The 19008-nt window shown below is 47.3% G+C and overlaps 1 protein-coding gene across 12 annotated transcripts in view; it reads right to left on the bottom strand.

Annotated features, from left to right (window-relative positions):
- The window catches only part of FRYL (FRY like transcription coactivator), a 1894812-nt gene that overhangs the window by 534722 nt on the left and 1341082 nt on the right, over positions 1–19008 (bottom strand). For all 12 annotated transcript variants that reach the window (XM_069201557.1, XM_069201569.1, XM_069201550.1 and 9 more), the window contains one exon: positions 12054–12655. In XM_069201557.1, the coding sequence (XP_069057658.1) occupies positions 12054–12655 (602 nt within the window). The remainder of the gene's footprint in view (positions 1–12053; positions 12656–19008) is intronic.

The raw sequence follows: 19008 nt of genomic DNA, 5'->3' as shown, positions 1-19008 counted from the left end.
TTTGGCATATGCTTTAGACAGCTCAGAAGTCCTGTCTCTTCTGTATAGAAGGTTTTTTTCGGCTCCGAAATGGTACCTAATTTTATCAGTCCCGAAGATACTATCTGTGATTTTGGCTCCGAAGCCGGCCGTTGAATTTTTGACTCCGAAGAGTGTGGGCATCAGCTCAGCTGGGAGGTGGAGCTTTTAATGGGTTTGCTCGACTCCAGCACCAAAACAGGCGTGGCCTGTGGATTGGGTGACTTGGCCTTTTTCGGCGCCAAACCTGGGGGTCAGTCGCCGACATTTTTCTTCCATGTGGAACCATGGTTTTCTGGCAGTGGTGCACCCAAGGTATTAATCAGCTGTGGAATACCGAAGATGGAGACCTGTGGAGAGAGGGGACAAAGTCCAGAAGTGTCTGTGGAGTCCAGGGAGAGTACGAGATACTACCCACCCAGAGGTAACTTTTGGAGTTGGTCGACGAAGAAGGAAGACAGGTCAGCACAGAAGCTGGAGAAGAGTTCCTGATGCGCGCAAAAGGTGTCCCACGCTGCAAGCTGTGTTGCAGAGGGGTGTCGGTGAAGGATTTCCACCAACAAGCCTTGGCAAAGGCAAACGCGCGGTTACAGGAAAAGAGGGGCTGCCGGGGACCAGCAAGGTCCTGTAGGACTCTACCCCGGAGGGGGATTCACAGGGACCCTCCGCGTCACAGAAGGCCCACAGGAGCAGAGGCAGCACGCACAGGTGATGCACAGGACATGGACAAAGAGCAGCCCACGCCACACCACAAAAGTTGCTCCCTGTCGTCAGAGGACTAAGGGAGACTATCCAGACCACCACCCGTGATGCAGGACCCACACCACTAAGGATGAGAGGAGATCCAGGCTGACGGTAGTCGTTGCAGCCATGTACCTGTAGTTTCAGGGGAGTGATGCTTTCACCCCAAGGGAGATTCCTTCTTGTGCAGGCTGAAGTGTTGCAGTCTTCGGAGGATGCACGGCCGGGGGAATGTTGCAAAGCAGGCAGGAATTCGGGATACAATGTTGCAGAAGAGTCTTCCTCTTGGATTGGCAGCTTGTAGGTTCCTGGAGGGTCCAGTTGCGGTTCCGGAGGCCAGAAGTTGAAGCAGAGGTTGCAGAGGAATCCTGCTGGAATCTTGCAAGCCGAATCTGAGGACCCATCACATGGGAAGACCCTATATAGCCCAAAGAGGGAGCTTGGTCACCTAACCAGGTAACTACCTATCACAGAGTGCCTCTGACGTCACCTGCCTGGCCACTCAGATGGTCCCAGAGTTCCCTGCCAACATTGGAATCAAGAGGCAGGACCCAGCGACACTCTGGAGGAGCTCTGGGCACCACCCCTGGGGTGGTGACGGACAGGGGAGTGTTCACTCCCCTTTCCATTGTCCAGTTTCGTGCCAGAGAAGGGACTGGGGGTCCCTGAACCGGTATGGCCTGGTTTACACACAGAGGGCATCAAATGTGCCCTTCAAAGCAAACCAGTGGCTTGGGGAGGCTACACCTTCCAAGCCAGTCGCACCTATTTCCAAAGGCAGAGGGTGTTCTCTACCTCTCCCAAAGGAAATCCTTTGTTCTGCCTTCCTGGGCTTGATCAGATCAAGCAGCAGGAAATCAGAAACCTGCCTAAGGGGTGGCAGCAGCTGCGCTGCCTGGAAAACCCTGTAAGACTGGTGGTAGCAATGCTGGGGTACCTCTGGGGAGCCCCCAGAGTGCATGGAATCATACTTCCAATACCGGCAACAGTATATTGATAGCAAACATGCCTAGGTTCGGAGTTACCATTATGTAGCTGGACATAGGTAACGACCTATGTACAGTACAAATATAAAATGGTGTATCCGTACCCCCAAAGTCCAGTAAAACGGGGCTGGGGTTTGTGGGGAACCTCTGCTAGTGTAGGGGTGCACACACACAAGTACCTGCACCCTGCCGTCTGGGCAGAGAGGGCCTACCAGAGGGGTGACTTACAGTGACCTGGTCCAGTGACCTGGAGTGAAACCGGGTGCGTGCACCCAGTTCACGCAGACTGTAATGGCAGGCCTGCAGAACCCTTTGCATGGGCTCCCTATGAGTGGCAGAGTAAGTGTTGCAGCCCATAGGGATCCCCTGGAACCCCAATGCCCTGGGTACCTAGGTACCATATACTAGGGACTCACATGGGGGCACCAGTATGACAATTGTGGGGATAAAAAGTTACCAGCAACCAAATGTAGAGGAGAGAGCACAGTCACTGGGGTCTTGGTTAGCAGGATCCCAATGAAAACAGTCAAACACTCTGACAAACGGGCCAAAAGTGGGGGTAACCAAGCTAGAAAGAGGCTACTTTCCTACACACCAAATGATTTGGCCCTAGCCCTTTCAAGCTGGTCTACAGCTTCTGAAGCCCCTGCTACAATAAGGCAATGCATCCTGGAGGACCAGCAACCTCTTAAAAGCCCCAAGAGGACTGTCTGCACCCCAGAGGACCAAGATCCCCAGTGGACAGCGGCCCAGTCCAGAAAAACTCCAGCAAAGTACTCCAGAACCGCCCCGAATCGCGAGTCCTGTCCACTTTGTATAAAAAACACTGGCCTGGCGTTAGTCATGGAGTGTGTGCTTCCTGTATTGCCTGTGTGTGTACAACAAATGCTTTGCACTACCCTCTGATAAGCTGCACATATCAAAATGAGATATAGTGTGCACAGAGTCCAGGGGTTCCCCAGGGGCTTAGCAGAGGTTAAAGTAGATAATACTAATGCTCTCTTTTGTGGAAGTGTGGTCGAGCAGTTAGGCTTTTCAGAGGATAGTGCAAAGCAATTGTTGTACACACACACAGACAATAGAAGAAGCACACCCTCAGTGACTTAACTCCAGACCAATGGTTTATATATAGCAAAAATGTATGTTCTTAATTTATTTCTATAACCAAAAGATTCAAGTTGCAGGTTAGTACTTCAATAGATTTGTATTTCACACATGTATCAACAGTACTTTGAAACCAATAAGTCATGCAGTTTTTAAAATATTGGCAATATTCTGTTTTAAAAATGGACACTGCACTTTTCAGAAACCGTTCCTGGGGGAAGAAAAGTTAATTTGATTTGCAGGTAGGTATTCGACTTACATTTTTTCAGTCTCTGAGAAGTCCACCGGTTGGGGTTCAAGTTAACTCCAAACACCCACCACCAGCAACACGGAGCCGGCTGGGTGCAGAGGTCAAAGATGAGCAAACTTAGTGGGCTCCTATGAAGACAGGGGCTACTCTGAATCAGGCCTGCCTGCAGGTAAGTACCCCGGTGTCTCTCTTCTTTGTTCTTTCCTTCTTAGGTCGTCAGACTCTGAATTCTAGGGTTCAGGGGTGCCACCTAAATACTCAATTTAGGGGCATTACAGGGAGTGCTAGGTGGCAGCCAATGGGTTGCCCACCTTTAAGGTGACTACACCCTTTCAATTACCACTTCTGTTGGGAAGTAAGCATAACCCGTACCCTGGTGGTCCAATTCTTTCCAAACCAAGATTAAGGAATTTAAAAAGTGGTGTCCACTTCAGCTCGTTCACCTTGGGTGTGAGACTGCCATGAAGTGGGCACACCTCCCAATCTGCCTAATTTTCCCACTTTTCTTTCTGCCAAAAGTGGGGTCAAGTCAGGGTGGTTGGCCATCTACACCATTTGGAGAGACCTTGATCACATTATAAAGGCGGCCAGGACTTTGAAGCTTCCTCCTCTGGAATGTCCATCCTGCCTTGGTGGAGGTGCTAACACCCCCGCCCAGTGCAGGCTTTTGTCTCTGGACCTCGAGAGCGCTGGCTCTCACCCTGGGGAGTCAGAAATAGGTGGCTGACCTTTTCAGGACCAGTCAGTTAACACAATAGTAGGTGGCAGGCTTTCAGGGGCAAGGTGCGGGGTAAGGTGACCTCTGGGTGCAGACATTGATGAATCCAACACTGGCATTAATGTGGGCTCACCAATATAAGATGTTTGATACCAAACAACCCGATCTTCAGTGAATCCATCATGTAGCTGGGGAACTCATAATGACCAGCGCATAGCACATGCATTTAAAATGGCTTCCCTGATCACTTACTATGTCTGAGAATCGACAAAGACATAGCAGGGGCATATCTGCTTGTACAGATATGCCCTCGCATGTAAGATAATACAGCCTGTCTTATGACTCTGAGGCCTGCTAGAGGGTCGACTTACATATATTGCATGCAGTGTGAGGGAGACAGGGCATAGAGGCTGTGTGCTATGTTGTGTTTTCACTTTTGTCTGCACCAAGACACGCAGCCTACAAATGCAGCCTGTCGTTGCTTGGTGAGCGGTGCCTTAGGGTGGCACAATTCATTCTCCAACCCCTAGGGCCCCTCCTTAGTAACCCAGGCCCTAAGTAGCAGTGGTACCATTTACTAGGGACTTACAAAGTGTGCTCAAGGTTTTGCCAATTGGGGAGACAACTGTGCTTTTTTGGGGAAAGAGCCCTGGCACTGGGGACCTAGCTAGCAGGAACCCAGTGCACGTTCAGTCAAAATTAAATCAGATAACAGGGAAAAAGTTGGGGGCTAACCATGCCAAAAAGGGTGCTTTCCTACACCCAGCGAATGCAGAAGGTTTGCTGTAGTCTGGAGGTGGGAGATGACAGCCTGGGGAGAACCCGCCAGTCTTCGAGGTAAGGGAAGACTGAAAACCGTAACCTGTGCACATGAGCTGACACACCCCTATCACCTTAATGAACACCCAAAGGGCACTAGTAAGGCCAAAGGGAAGCACGGTGAACTGAAAGTGCTTGTGGCCTACCTTGAACCACAGCTAACGCCTGTGAACAGGCAGGACGGGGATGTGAAAATATGCATCCTTCAAGTCCAGCGCCACTAGCCACTCTCCTAGGTCTAGGGCAGACAAGAGTTGAGCCAAAGTTAGAATCTTGAATTTTCCCTTTTTGAGGAAGAAATTGGCGATTTACAGGTCTAGAATAGGGCAAAGACCCTTGTTCCTTTTGGGAATCAGAAAATAGGTGGCTTAACAACCACTACCTACTTTTGACATCGGAACTCATTACAAGATCTCTTGGTCAAAAGAGCTTTAACTTCCTCTTGAAGCAAGGTCAGATGATCCTCCACCAGCTGTTCTTGTGTGGCGGTATTGGGGGAGGGAAAGAATGGACAGATAGGGAGAAACCCCTTTGAATAATCTGCAAGGTCCATTTGTCCGATGTAATGGACTGCCAGTGGAGAAGATAATGCTGAATTCTACCTCCAACTGGGCACGCATGATCTTGCAGAACCAAACTAGGAGGGCTTTGAGGCTGCAGCTGCTGGGGGAGGGTTGTTGGCAGACAACTTCTGGCTACCAGACCCACAGGATCAGAATTTACAGCATCCACATCCTCACATAGCTTGGGAAACTTGCGCCTGACGGTGGCTGGCATAAGGCTGGCGCATTGGTGTGCCCCATCAATAGCCACGAAAAGACCGAAAGGCAGACTGGAGCGAGGTGTCAATGAGAGGCCCAAGGACGTGGCCATAGTTCCCAAGTCCTCAAAGAGCTCCAGCTCCCAGTCTCCAAATCAATGAGTTTCATCGAAGATCATGTCCATGAGGTTGGCCTGGACATCCTCGGAAAAACCAGATGTTCTCAAGGCCACTGTTGACAAAACCGCTATGCCCTGAGAGTCAGTCATGTTCAAACCACACCTAATGGTGAACTTCACTACATCTCCCCAGTCTTACTGCTTCGGACAGGATGGTCTGGGACCTGTGGCTGCACTTCTGCAACCGTATCCCACAAGGTATGGGAATAGCAGCCAAATTGGTGTGCAGTGTTCACTGGCAGCAATGCTAGGCTGGTGGAAAAAAAATATATATTCTTCCCTAGGCTATTCAGCCTCTTGGATTCCCTGTTTTGGGGGAGTGGCAGGGATCCCGCCGTGGGAAGTTGAGGCTTGGACTACCAAGCTCTCAGAGGCTGAGTGTTGGGTAAGGAAGCTAGGATCATCCGGGGCAGGGCGATGGCGGTGGACGATTGTCCTGTGGAGCCCCTGTGCTAGGCTTGGACCAGGTTCTCAGCAGGACATTGCTCAATGCCTTATTAAAGTGCAAGAGGGGTTCAGATGCGGAAGCCCCAGGCTGAAGCATTTTGGTCAAGAGGTTAGTCTTGACTGCCACAGAGGGAAGACCTCCGCTGCCCTCTTCACCACCACTGAGTAACATGCACCCTCCTCCATAGCCACAGTTGGTGGAGAGAGCAAACCAGTTTGTGGAGACCTGTCCAGTCCACTGGCATCATCTAGTTTGTCATTCCAGTCCAAATTTTCTCTAGGGGTGTATAACTGGTATTCCAAAGGGTCCCCATGACCCCTCCAACTATTCCCCCATGCCTGGCTGCTCAGAAAAATCTTCAGGCAACGAGTTATAGCCACTGGGCCCTGTGTCTGAGCCAGAATCTGCGCTGACTGATACCATTGCGACTGAGTTGTCGGGGATGAGAATAGGGCTGGTGCTGCTGGGGGATACTGGGAGCATCAGCGTTTTGATCGGCAATAGAGAAGGTTGCGTGGCACGACCAGCACCGATCCGGATTTGTGATCAGATCCATGAGACCCCATCGGAACAGAAGCCAGAGCCATCACTGCCGAACACGCTGGGGCCCGAAGGTGCTCCAGAGGGTTCGGCCTGCTCGAATACACAACACATAGCCTTGGAGAAGTCTTTAATCTGAATGGGGGAGGGTCACTCCCAGAAACAGGAAGAGGAACGGAGTTGGACCTGCAACAGCTCTGCAGAACTGTGTCTGGAACATTGACGTTCCTCACTGGTCACGTCTGCTGACGGATGATGCACAGTCTACTTAGACTACTACTTATTCTTGTGCCTCTAACCCAAGTGTCCCAAAGACCTCGAGTGCAATGAAGAGCACATGTGGATCCTGCAGCAGTCTTGTGAACAACTTCTCGATCGGGAAGGAGATCTCATAGGAGTTGTGTGAGCTGGCCTCGACCGCTGGGCTGCAAGCAGCTTTAGAGAGCTAAAGCCGTCGGCAACATGGTCCGGCAGTCCAGCACGACTTCAAATCCTGGTTGCACTCAAATGGGGGTCTGTGACCAACATGGTGCAGTGATAGGCACCACTCAGTGTGAAACCTGCCTTTCTAGTAGACATTCTTGACACTTCCAAATAATAGTTGACAAAGTCGCAAAAAATCTGTCAAAAATAGAGAGAGGGAGGTAGCTCTTCTCTGGATCAGAACTAACTGTCAAAAAAGAAAAGAAATGGCATCTGTGTGTCCGGGTGTCGCCTATATAGGTGACCACGCCATTTTTCAACACTGACGAAGCTGTATGAAACCGAATGAAGCCACCCAACGGCACACAGTCTGACGCCTGGGAAATTCAAAGGTAAGGAATCTGCAGCTAGGAGTCTCTACCAGATTTGATGTTTAAGAGCAGCAGAGATCAGGTATGCAGGGGCTCCAAGGCATCCCAAAGGGATTAGGTGAGAACCTTTCAAAAAAATAAATAACAACTGGTAATTTGAACAGGGAGGGTTTATATGGCTGCCTCAGAAGGGTTAAAATAGCTGACAAGTAACCCTTAACATTGCCCACGGCAAGTCCTTGCCAGGTTAAAGATAGAGCGGATGGCAAAACCTCTAACATAGGTGCAGAAAGGGGGTTCACATGACAGGAGAAACACCAGGCCACAAAAGTATCCCAATAGTAAGCATGAGCGGTTTTAGTAGATGCATGCTTGCCAATATCACATCACAGACTTTAGGAGGGAGATTAAAGACCCTCAAGTGTCACTGTTCAATCTCCAGGAATGAAGATGAAGAGTGCACAGGTTTGGGTGCAGGACCCTGCCCTGTTGCTGTGAATGAAGATCCTCCTGAAGGGACAGCCTGACCGGAAGACAGATGCTCATGCTTCAGAGTTTAGGATACCATATTCTGTGCCCAATCCACAGCCACTAGGATGACTTGGGCCCGGACAGTTCTGATCTTCTTGAGAACTCTGGGCAGGAGTGGAACCGTCAGAAAGACATGCAGGAGGGAGTCCAGAGTTACACTCAAGAGGGGTCTGAGTGAAATCTGCTTTTGAAACTTTGGCACACAAAAGTGCTGATATTGCATGTTTTCTGTGGTGAGGAACAGGTCAAGCTAAGGCTCTCAGTCTCAGGAGAGGCCCTGCACCACATCCTGAAGTACATGCAATTTGTGATCTGTCAAGCATCAGTAACTCAGCATGTCCGCCCTGGCATACAGGTGCTGAACAACCACGAAGATGTCCTGGCTCTCCAGCCAAGTCTAGAGGCGCTGAGCCTCCTGACAGGGTTCACAACCCTACAACGGCCTGCTTTTTGCAACACCACTTGGCAATGGTGTTGTCCGTGAACACCTGCACCAGCCTTCCCTTGATGGATGGAAGGAAGGTTTTCAATGCCAAGCGAATAGTTCTTAAGTCCAAAAAACTGATGTTGAGCTGAGACTTTGCTGGAGGACACTTCTCCCAGAAGACCACTCCAAACCAGGAGCGATAAATCTGTCACCACTGTGAGCGCTGGGTGGGGAAAGAAGAAATTGCAGCTCCTCAGCCACCACTGTAGATCTTTTGCAGTTCCCTCCAATATATGGACCACGTCAGAAAGATTCACCTGATGCTGCATCCACTGGGTCTTCGGATTCCACAGCAAATACCACATGTGCCAATGATCTTGCTTCATCAGCAGGATGCATGAGGACATGCGACCCAGCAGCCACAGTCAGTCTCACCGAAATCCACGAGAAAATCCAAAACATAAGCTGACTATCCTAGACTCACTGCTCTAGAGGGTAGGTGGGAAGCTGCACTATACCCAGAGTGGCTCAGATGAAAAGAAGCATCTGAGATGTAGTCTGATGTGACTTCAGCACATTGATAGTTAACCAGAGCAAATAGAAAAGGGTCCCCTTAGTTTAGAGATGGGTGACAACTGCCTAGGATGAGACCCCCTTCATAAGCCAGTTGTTGAGGTAGGACGAGACTGCAAACTTGACCTCCAGAGATCAACTGCAACCACAGACATCACCTATATGCACATTGGGGGAAGGGTGGGGGAGGAGGGGAGGGGGGCTGGCTGGTAGGGCTTAAGGGGAGCACAGCTACCTGGAAATGCTTGTGGACCACCAGCACTGCAGGTAATGCCTGTGGGTCATCAGGAACGAGATGTGGGACACATGTTCTGTAGCTCCAATGCTATCACCAGTCAACAGGATCCAGGACAGACCGAACCTAGGCCAATGTGAGAATCTTTCATTTCTCTTTCCATTGAAAGGGATTAAGAGGGCACTGAGTTAATATAAGGCAGAAGTCACCATCCTTTTTCTGCACCAGAAAGTAGCGCATTATCAAGCACACCCTACTTCTGGAATGGGCCTACCTCTAGAAGGCTCCTTTGGCCAAAAGAGCCTGCAATTCCTGACTGAGTAAGGAAAGATGCTCCGCCAACAGCTCTTCATGGGATTGTGAGAGAGACAGGAGTCTTTCCACAAATGGCAGGGTGTACCCAGTCTGGGGCAGGTGGTACTATATTCTGCCTCCAAAAAGATGGCTGTGTCCGAGAGAAGGCATACTAAATGGGCTTGAAGGGGCAGGAAACTGGAAGCACGCTGGGTCTGGCTCCCAGATCCTATTTGAGTTCTGCGGCCCCTTTCTTTAAAGGCCTGGGCTGGCTGCTGGACTGGTTATGGATGGTGTGGTCATTCAAAGCTGCCCCTTCCAAAGCTCCCATGCAGTAGGAGTGAAAGGACAGCTATTGTGGCTGAGCAGACAGTGGCTGGTCAGATCAAAAAAAGCCAGAAGGATCTGGCAGTGACCCTGGTCTTATGAAAGCGCTCAAGTGCAGTGTCTGCTTTGCTGACAAAAAGGTGGGAGCCATCCAAGGGCAGTTCAATTAGAGACTGGACATCACCTGAGAACCCAATGGACTGTAACCGGGCTTAGCTATGCAGTGCACCGTAGAAGCCATGGTTCTACCCAGGGAGTTGATGGTGTGCAGCCCACGGCGAACGTTCCCACAACCTGGGGTCCACAAAACCTTGGTTGAGGATGGAGCGCCCTTCACATGGGAGCAGTTCAGAAAAAACAACCAAGGACATGAAGCAGCCCCCGCAAGGATTGCGGGCTCATTCCACCACAGCCAATGTTGCTACCATTGCAGTGGCACATGGAGTGACTATTTTGGATATATGCTACGCTGCTACGTCGGTGTCACTTCATACATTCATGAAGCACAACTATCTGGACAGTCGGTGTGTCAAGAAGGCCATTTTGAGGACGCAGTTCTGCAGGAGTTTTTTGGTCTGAGTCAGTTCACAGACCCAGCGTCTGAGAGGTAGTGCTTTGGTATCTATTAAAAAAGGTGAGGGATCTGCAAACAGAAGTACCTATGAGAAGAATAAGTTAAGTACCTTTGGTAACACTCTTTGTGTCAGATTCTTTAACCATTGATTCCTCACCGGCCCTCCAGTCCTCCCCATTCTGTGAACTGCACTCTTTTCCACTAACAAGGTACACAGGCTAGAGATCTGCACACTGGTCCAATTGGTTTTTGAGCTCTGTAGTCTGGGGAAATGGAGAGCACAGAAAGCAACTGGTGTCAATAGGCATCGGTGGTGTTTATATGGAACGCCACATGTCACTTCCGATGCAGAACAAAGCTAATGCAGTGCTGCACGGCTCCACCTGTTGGCACTGACTGGTAATGCTGAAGATTTTAAGGATCCAGTAGAACACCTGGGGAACATTCAAAAGATGAGGAATCTGCAGTTAGAAGTATCTATCACAAGTGTCCATTACAAAGGGCAACAAAACAACCTGCCTAATAAATACTGAATAGGAAAGTCAAAATTTGTGACCATCCAGTAATTGATTACAAATGCAGGGCTGGAGGTCTGCAAGGGACAGCAGACCTCAGTCCTTGCATGTGCATTTCCAAAAAGCAATTTTGTAAATAAAAAAATAAAAATAAAGAAAAGAAAAGAAAAGGAAATTCACACTTGAAGCCATGTTGGGCTTAGAGTAGGATGGATACAGAAATCTCCGGGACCACTAACATCAGTGCGCTAGCCTGTGCCATATATATTTGCTCAATGTGGCCACATCTGTAGAGCACTAAGGGCCAGATGTAGGAAGCCTTTTGCAAGTCGCAAACTGCGAAAAACGCAGTTTGCGACGCGCAAAAAGCTTACCGCGATGCACAACCTCAATTTGAGGCTGCGACTCGCAAACAGGAAGGGGTATTCCCTTCCTATTTGCGACCGCATCGCCATGCTGAATTGGTTTGTGACCGCGAATGCGGTCGCAAACCAACTCGCAGTTACCATCCACTTGAAGTGTATGGTAACTCATTCGCAAAAGAGAAGGGGTCCCCCATGGGACCCCTTCCCCTTTGTGAATGCCCCAAAAATATTTTTTCAGAGCGGGCAGTGGTCCTATGGACCACTGCCTACTCTGAAAAAACCGAAACCAAATGGTTTCGGAAGTTTTTCGTTTTGCAGCTCGTTTTCCTTTAAGGAAAACGGACTGCAAAAAGAAAAGAAAAAACTGCTTTATTTAAAAGCAGTCACAGACATGGTGGTCTTCTGTCTCCAGCAGGCCACCATCCCTGCGAGTGCATTGACTCGCTATGGGGTCGTAAACTGCGACCCACCTCATTAATATTCATGAGGTCGGTCTTTGCTTCCCCATAGCGAGTAGCAGAAAGTGTCTGAGACACCTTTCTGCATGCACTTTTGCGAGTTGCAATTTGCGAGTCGCTATGACTCGCAAATTGCAAGTCGCAAAATAAAACTTAATTACATCTGGCCCAAAGTCACTGCTTAAGTCATGTGGTGCCACTTGGTAGCACTGTGGACCTACTTCTTGTAGCGAGTGGTACGTCAATCAGGGAGCTTTCCCGCTCTAAGTTATTCATAAAGTGAGGAATATTTGTAACTTATAAATCAGATCATCAAAAAACAAGTGCAAGTCAGAAGAAATAAGTACAAACTTCAGCAAATCGTCACATTAAAGCGTACTTTTGGCTAACTTGTTACCTGCTAACTGAGAAGGGTCCACCAAAGTGTTTTTAGACACAGTGATAAGTTTGCTGAGGAGGTGAACTGTCATTTCCTGTGTTGAAACTGAAGTAAATCCCTTTAGGAAGAGCTGCTGAAGGCCTGGAAAGTTACTCCATTTCAATTTACTTTGAACTTTTTCAATCTTCTCCCGACTGTCTTGTTTATCCAGAGGCAAATGAGTAAGCAGTTTGTTAAGCAGTCTGAGAGCCAGGAGGTATTCATATTCATAGTCTGATTCTAGCAAGGATGCTGCAATCCAGAAAATCGTGGCCATTAAATTATTAGGATCAGTAGTGGGCTGCATATCAACTGTTCCTCCAAGAGAAGAAAGGCTTCTAGTCCTTGCTAAACTACCCCCATGGTTTATCCTGCCATCCATTATATCCAGTGTGTTACTCCGTCGCCGGTCACCTTTCCGGTCACCCATTAAACTGAGTCTCAAAGAGTTACTTCTTACATTGCTGTAATTTCCCAAATAGTTTCCACTGCTTGTAGGGCTTGTGCTTAGGTTCAACTGTCCAGTGCTTTTCCTGTTAGCTGCATTCTTGTGTCCCATTACAGGATCATGGTATGCCGTGCTGAATGAAGAAAAAGGAAAACGTTACTTCGAAACAATAATTCATCACTTGGGTGTTCAATTTACAAATGTCTACCAATTGTTGTAGTACCTCTAGCAGCAGAGAAATCTTAAAAGTCTTTAGTTTTGAAGAATTCCAAAACCCCAAAGAACTGTGTTGGATAGTAGCACTATAGTAACAACTGCAGCACTTGGGAGGTCAACACCAAAAAGCACTCTGACTGCACTAATTCAACTGATGTAAAGTGACACACTGTACAGATAATCAATGCTACCTTCTACAAGGGATATTAAAAATTACAGACGTTTAGAAAACATGGTGCAGTCTTCTGGGCAAATACCACAGAGAAAGTAAACAAAAAAACATTCCATTCTTAAAGTAACTTTCAGCTCAAAGTAACTTTACATATTCATCTCATACAATAATCTTTCTAACCAGGAACAGGTTAAGCATTTTAGTTCATGGTGTATTCAACTGATTTTACGAATAAGGTCAAATATATTCCCTTAATAATTGGATTCACTGGAAAAAAATATTGTTCAGCTGGAAAGACATTTAACTTATTACCCACCCTTTGCAGAGCAAACTGCAATACAAACAGCTGGAGCAGGATGTGGAACCTGGCGATTAACTTGTGGGCCTGAGAAAGGTTTAGCCCTGATTCCCAGAAGTGTGTTGTTTAGAAGCTCATTGAATAGCAGAAGAGGCTCAGAACTTGTTTGGCCAGGCTAAGTAGGAAGCTGAAGGTTGACAACCTTTGCAACCCTTTGTCAAAACCTTGGCAAAGTAGGTGCTGTCTTTGGTGACAGGGCCCTGGGTGGGGAAGCTAGTCCAGTATTTGGGGAGATAAACAATCAACTAGCACACCTGAGGTCTTCGTAACAATTTTGGTCTTTGTATGGCTGGGCAATCTAATCTTCAACATCATAGCTTCCATCAACACCTTCTGGAAGGGAGAGGTGATGTGTCAGAATCAGAAGGGTGGTTAAATGGTTGCAGCTCAGATAGAGGAGCACATGGCCTCAAATAAGGTGGTGCCACCTCAGCATTGTCTATAGGTTGGCCCTTGTTGTCTGGAGTCAATGGCATCAATGGATTGCATTCTGGTGTTGGTTGTGCCACAAAAGAGGGAACCAGGGCTATAGTCGGTTTAGAACCCTGAGTGAATCTAGAGGGCCCAGCTGGCACCAAAGACATACCCGCCAGATGAAGCTCAACTGGGAGACCTCTAAGCACAATGGGATCCACAGGCCAGCCATATGCGAAAAAGCTGCAGCATGACTTAGGTAAAGTCATCTTTTTGCTGCTGTGCTGCCGACAGCCCCAGAAATTCCAGTTGCTGTGGAACAAGGGTCAGAAAATAGAGCGACTTTGGTAGAGTGACCTGGAGGCACAATGATGCCCTCAAACCTTCATGGGAGATCTAGAGTGGCAGGACAGGGCCAAACCCAGTCTGGGCTTCTTATGTTTTTTTCTTGGGTTTACCTGAGGATTTAGATCATTAAGACGATGTGTCGCGGAAGCAACCTTGGGACCAGGACCTACCTTTAGAACTTGAGACTAGGACCTACCTTACACCTTGACAGATTGCGGCTTAGGTTCTTGCGGAGTTTTCCTGCAAAGAGCTTTTCTTCCCGTTTTAAATGGCCTTGGGATGCATCAAGGCATAATCGCTGCAGGACTGGGACCCAGGCACCATAGGCAAACCACATGCAGGGTTGTAGGAAATTGACTCTGTATATACTATCTCAAAGTATGAGACAGTGTGCAGAGTCTCCAAGGGTTCCCCTTAGAGGTAAGATAGTGGCAAAATTAGATAATTCTAATGCTCTATTTTGTGGTAGTGTGGTTGAGCAATAGGCTTATCAGAGGGTAGTGTTAAGCATTTGTTGTACACACACAGGCAATAAATGAGGAACACATATTCAAAGACTTAACTCCAGGCCAATAGTTTTTATATAGAAAAATATATTTTCTTAATTTATTTTTAGGACCACAAGTTCAAGATTTGAAGTAAATACATAAAATGCAAGGTACTCCACACAGGTAAGTTAGGAACTTTGAATTAGAGCAATAACGTATACAGTTTTTGTTAAAATGGCAATAAGCTATTTTAAAAGTGGACACAGTGCAAAAATAAACAGATCCTGGGGGAGGTAAGAAAATGAAAATGTCACTTACCCAGTGTACATCTGTTCGTGGCATCAGTCGCAGTAGATTCGCATGTTCTGCAATAGCTCGCCATCTGGTGTTGGGCCGGAGTGTTACAAGTTGTTTTTCTTCGAAGAAGTCTTTCGAGTCACGGGACCGAGTGACTCCTCCTTTTGTCTCCATTGCGCATGGGCGTCGACTCCATCTTCGATTGTTTTTCCCCGCAGAGGGTGAGGAAGGAGTTGAATTGTAGTAATAGTGCCCATGCAATGGAGTGACTAAGTATGCACCTATTTAAGGTTGAGATGATACATATATAAATAATTGAAGGTAACTTCCAAACTGCTACAGGCTCCCGGGGAGGCGGGTGGGCACATGCGAATCTACTGCGACTGATGCCACGAACAGATGTACACTGGGTAAGTGACATTTTCAGTTCGATGGCATCTGTCGCTGTAGATACGCATGTTCTGCATAGACTAGTAAGCAGTTATTTCCCCAAAAGCGGTGGATCAGCCTGTAGGAGTGGAAGTAGTCTGAAATAATGTTCTTAATACGGCTTGACCTACTGTGGCTTGTTGTGCGGATAACACGTCTACACAGTAGTGCTTGGTGAATGTGTGAGGCGTAGACCATGTGGCTGCCTTACATATTTCTTGCATTGGGATGTTTCCTAGAAAGGCCATGGTAGCACCTTTTTTTCTGGTTGAGTGTGCCCTTGGTGTAATGGGCAGCTGTCGTTTAGCTTTAAGGTAGCAGATTTGGATGCATTTAACTATCCATCTGGCTATACCTTGTTTTGAAATTGGGTTTCCTGCATGAGGTTTTTGAAATGCAATAAAGAGTTGTTTAGTCTTCCTGATGTTTTTTGTTCTGTCAATGTAATACATTAATGCTCTTTTGACATCTAATGTATGTAGTGCCCTTTCAGCTACGGTATCTGGCTGTGGAAAGAACACTGGAAGTTCCACTGTTTGATTTAGATGGAACGGTGAAATAACCTTTGGCAAAAATTTAGGATTGGTCCTTAGGACGACTTTATTTTTGTGTAGTTGTATAAAAGGTTCCTGTATTGTAAACGCCTGAATCTCGCTTACTCTTCTTAGGGAAGTAATGGCGATGAGAAATGCCACCTTCCAGGTTAGGAACTGTATGTCGCAGGAGTGCATGGGTTCAAAAGGTGGACCCATAAGTCTAGTTAGGACAACATTTAGGTTCCATGAAGGAACAGGTAGTGTTCTTGGTGGTATAATTCTCCTAAGGCCCTCCATGAATGCTTTAATGACTGGTATCTTATATAGGGAAGTTGAATAGGTAGTCTGCAGGTATGCAGATATTGCTGCAAGGTGTATTTTAATGGAAGAGAAAGCTAGGTTAGATTTTTGTAAGTGAAGCAAGTAACCCACTACATGTTCTGGAGTTGTGTGTAATGGTTGTATTTGATTAATATGGCAGTAGCAAACAAACCTCTTCCATTTACTAGCATAGCAGTGCCTGGTGGATGGCCTTCTGGCTTGTTTTATGACTTCCATACATTCTTGGGTAAGTTGTAAGTGCCCGAATTCTAGGATTTCAGGAGCCAGATTGCTAGATTCAGCGATGCTGGATCTGGGTGTCTGATCTTTTGGTTGTGCTGTGTCAACAGATCTGGCCTGTTGGGCAATTTGATGCAGGGTACCACTGATAGGTCTAGCAGCGTTGTGTACCAGGGTTGCCTTGCCCAAGTTGGCGCTATTAATATGAGTTTGAGTTTGCTTTGACTGAGTTTGTTTACCAGGTAAGGAAGGAGAGGGAGAGGAGGAAAAGCGTAAGCAAATATCCCTGACCAGTTCATCCATAGGGCATTGCCTTGGGATTGTTTGTGTGGGTATCTGGATGCGAAGTTTTGGCATTTTGCGTTCTCCCTTGTCGCAAACAAGTCTATCTGAGGTGTTCCCCAGAGTTTGAAATAAGTGTTCAGAATTTGGGGGTGAATTTCCCATTCGTGGACCTGTTGGTGATCTCGAGAGAGATTGTCTGCGAGTTGATTTTGGATCCCTGGTATAAACTGTGCTATTAGGCGAATTTGGTTGTGAATTGCCCAATGCCAAATCTTTTGTGCTAGCAGGCTTAACTGCGTGGAGTGCGTCCCCCCCTGCTTGTTTAGATAATACATTGTTGTCATGTTGTCTGTTTTGATGAGAATGTATTTGTGAACTATTATTGGTTGGAAAGCTTTTAGTGCTTGAAAAACTGCTAGAAGTTCTAGGTGATTGATATGCAGTCTTGTTTGATGTACGTTCCATTGTCCTTGTATGCTGTGTTGATCGAGGTGTGCTCCCCACCCTGTCATGGAAGCATCTGTTGTTATTACGTATTGTGGCACTGGGTCTTGGAAAGGCCGCCCCTTGTTTAAATTTATGTTGTTCCACCACAGAAGCGAGAGGTAAGTTTGGCGGTCTATTAACACCAGATCTAGAAGGTGACCCTGTGCTTGAGACCACTGTGATGCTAGGCATTGTTGTAAGGGCCTCATGTGCAGTCTTGCGTTTGGGACAATGGCTATGCATGAAGACATCATGCCTAGGAGTTGTAATACCATCTTTGCTTGTATGTTTTGTGTTGGATACATGCGTTGTATGATGGTGTTGAAATTTAGAATTCTTTGTGGACTTGGAGTGGCCACTCCTTTTGATGTGTCTATTATGGCTCCTAGGTATTGTTGTACCTTGCGCGGCAGAATGTTGGATTTTGTAAAGTTGACGGTGAACCCGAGTTTGAAGAGGGTTTGTATGATCTGATTTGTGTGATTTGAGCACTGTATGAACGAATGGGCCTTGATTAGCCAGTCGTCCAAATATGGGAACACATGTATTTGCTGCCTTCTTATGTGTGCAGCGACTACCGCTAGACATTTGGTAAAGACTCTTGGTGCGGTTGTTAATCCGAAAGGCAGTACCTTGAATTGGTAATGTATTCCTTTGAATACAAACCTTAGGTATTTCCTGTGCGATGGGTGTATTGGTATATGGAAATAAGCATCCTTGAGGTCTAAAGTTGCCATGTAGTCGTGTAGTTTTAGCAATGGCAATACTTCTTGTAGTGTGACCATGTGGAAGTGGTCTGATTTGATGAAAGTGTTCACTACTCTGAGGTCTAGGATTGGTCTTAGTGTTTTGTCCTTCTTTGGTATCAGAAAGTACAGTGAGTAAACTCCTGTGTTTATTTGTGTGTTTGGCACTAATTCGATTGCATTCTTTTGCAATAGTGCCTGCACTTCTATCTCTAGGAGATTGGAATGGTGTGTTGTTAAATTTTGTGCTCTTGGTGGTATGTTTGGAGGGAATTGTAGAAATTCTATGCAATAACCATGTTGGATAATTGCTAGAACCCAAGTGTCTGTAGTGATTTCCTCCCATGCTTTGTAATGATGACCTATTCTTCCCCCCACTGGTGTTGTGTGGAGGGGGTGAGTGACATGTGAGTCACTGTTTAGTAGTAGTGGTTTTGGGGCTTTGAAATCTTCCTCTATTTCTAGGGAATTGCCCTCCTCTATATTGTCCCCGAAAACCTCCTCTATACTGTCCCTGGTAACTGGACGGTGTGGCTTGTGAGGTGCTGGCTTGTGTGCTTTGACCCCGAAACCCCCCTCGAAAGGGCGTTTTACGGAATGTGCTGTAATTCCCTCTGCTCTGCGGGGAGTAGAGTGCGCCCATGGCTTTGGCAGTGTCCGTATCTTTTTTGAGTTTCTCAATCGCTGTGTCCACTTCTGGACCGAACAGTTCTTTTTCATTAAAAGGCATATTGAGAACTGCTTGTTGAATCTCTGGTTTAAATCCAGACGTTCGGAGCCATGCATGCCTTCTGATAGTTACAGATGTATTAATTGTCCGTGCAGCTGTATCTGCAGCGTCCATGGAGGAGCGTATCTGGTTGTTGGAGATGGTCTGTCCCTCCTCAACCACTTGTTTTGCCCTATTTTGTAAGTCCTTGGGCAGATGTTCAATGAGATGTTGCATCTCGTCCCAGTGGGCTCTGTCATAGCGCGCAAGTAGTGCCTGGGAGTTCGCGATGCGCCACTGGTTTGCAGCTTGTGCTGCGACTCTTTTACCAGCTGCATCGAACTTGCGGCTTTCTTTATCTGGGGGTGGTGCATCTCCAGATGTGTGAGAGTTGGCCCTTTTCCTAGCTGCTCCTACAACGACAGTCTGGTGGCAGCTGTG

Source organism: Pleurodeles waltl, chromosome 1_2, assembly GCF_031143425.1.
Source record: "Pleurodeles waltl isolate 20211129_DDA chromosome 1_2, aPleWal1.hap1.20221129, whole genome shotgun sequence".
Classification (NCBI taxonomy): Eukaryota; Metazoa; Chordata; class Amphibia; order Caudata; family Salamandridae; genus Pleurodeles; species Pleurodeles waltl.
This window is presented reverse-complemented; position numbering and strand designations above follow the sequence as displayed.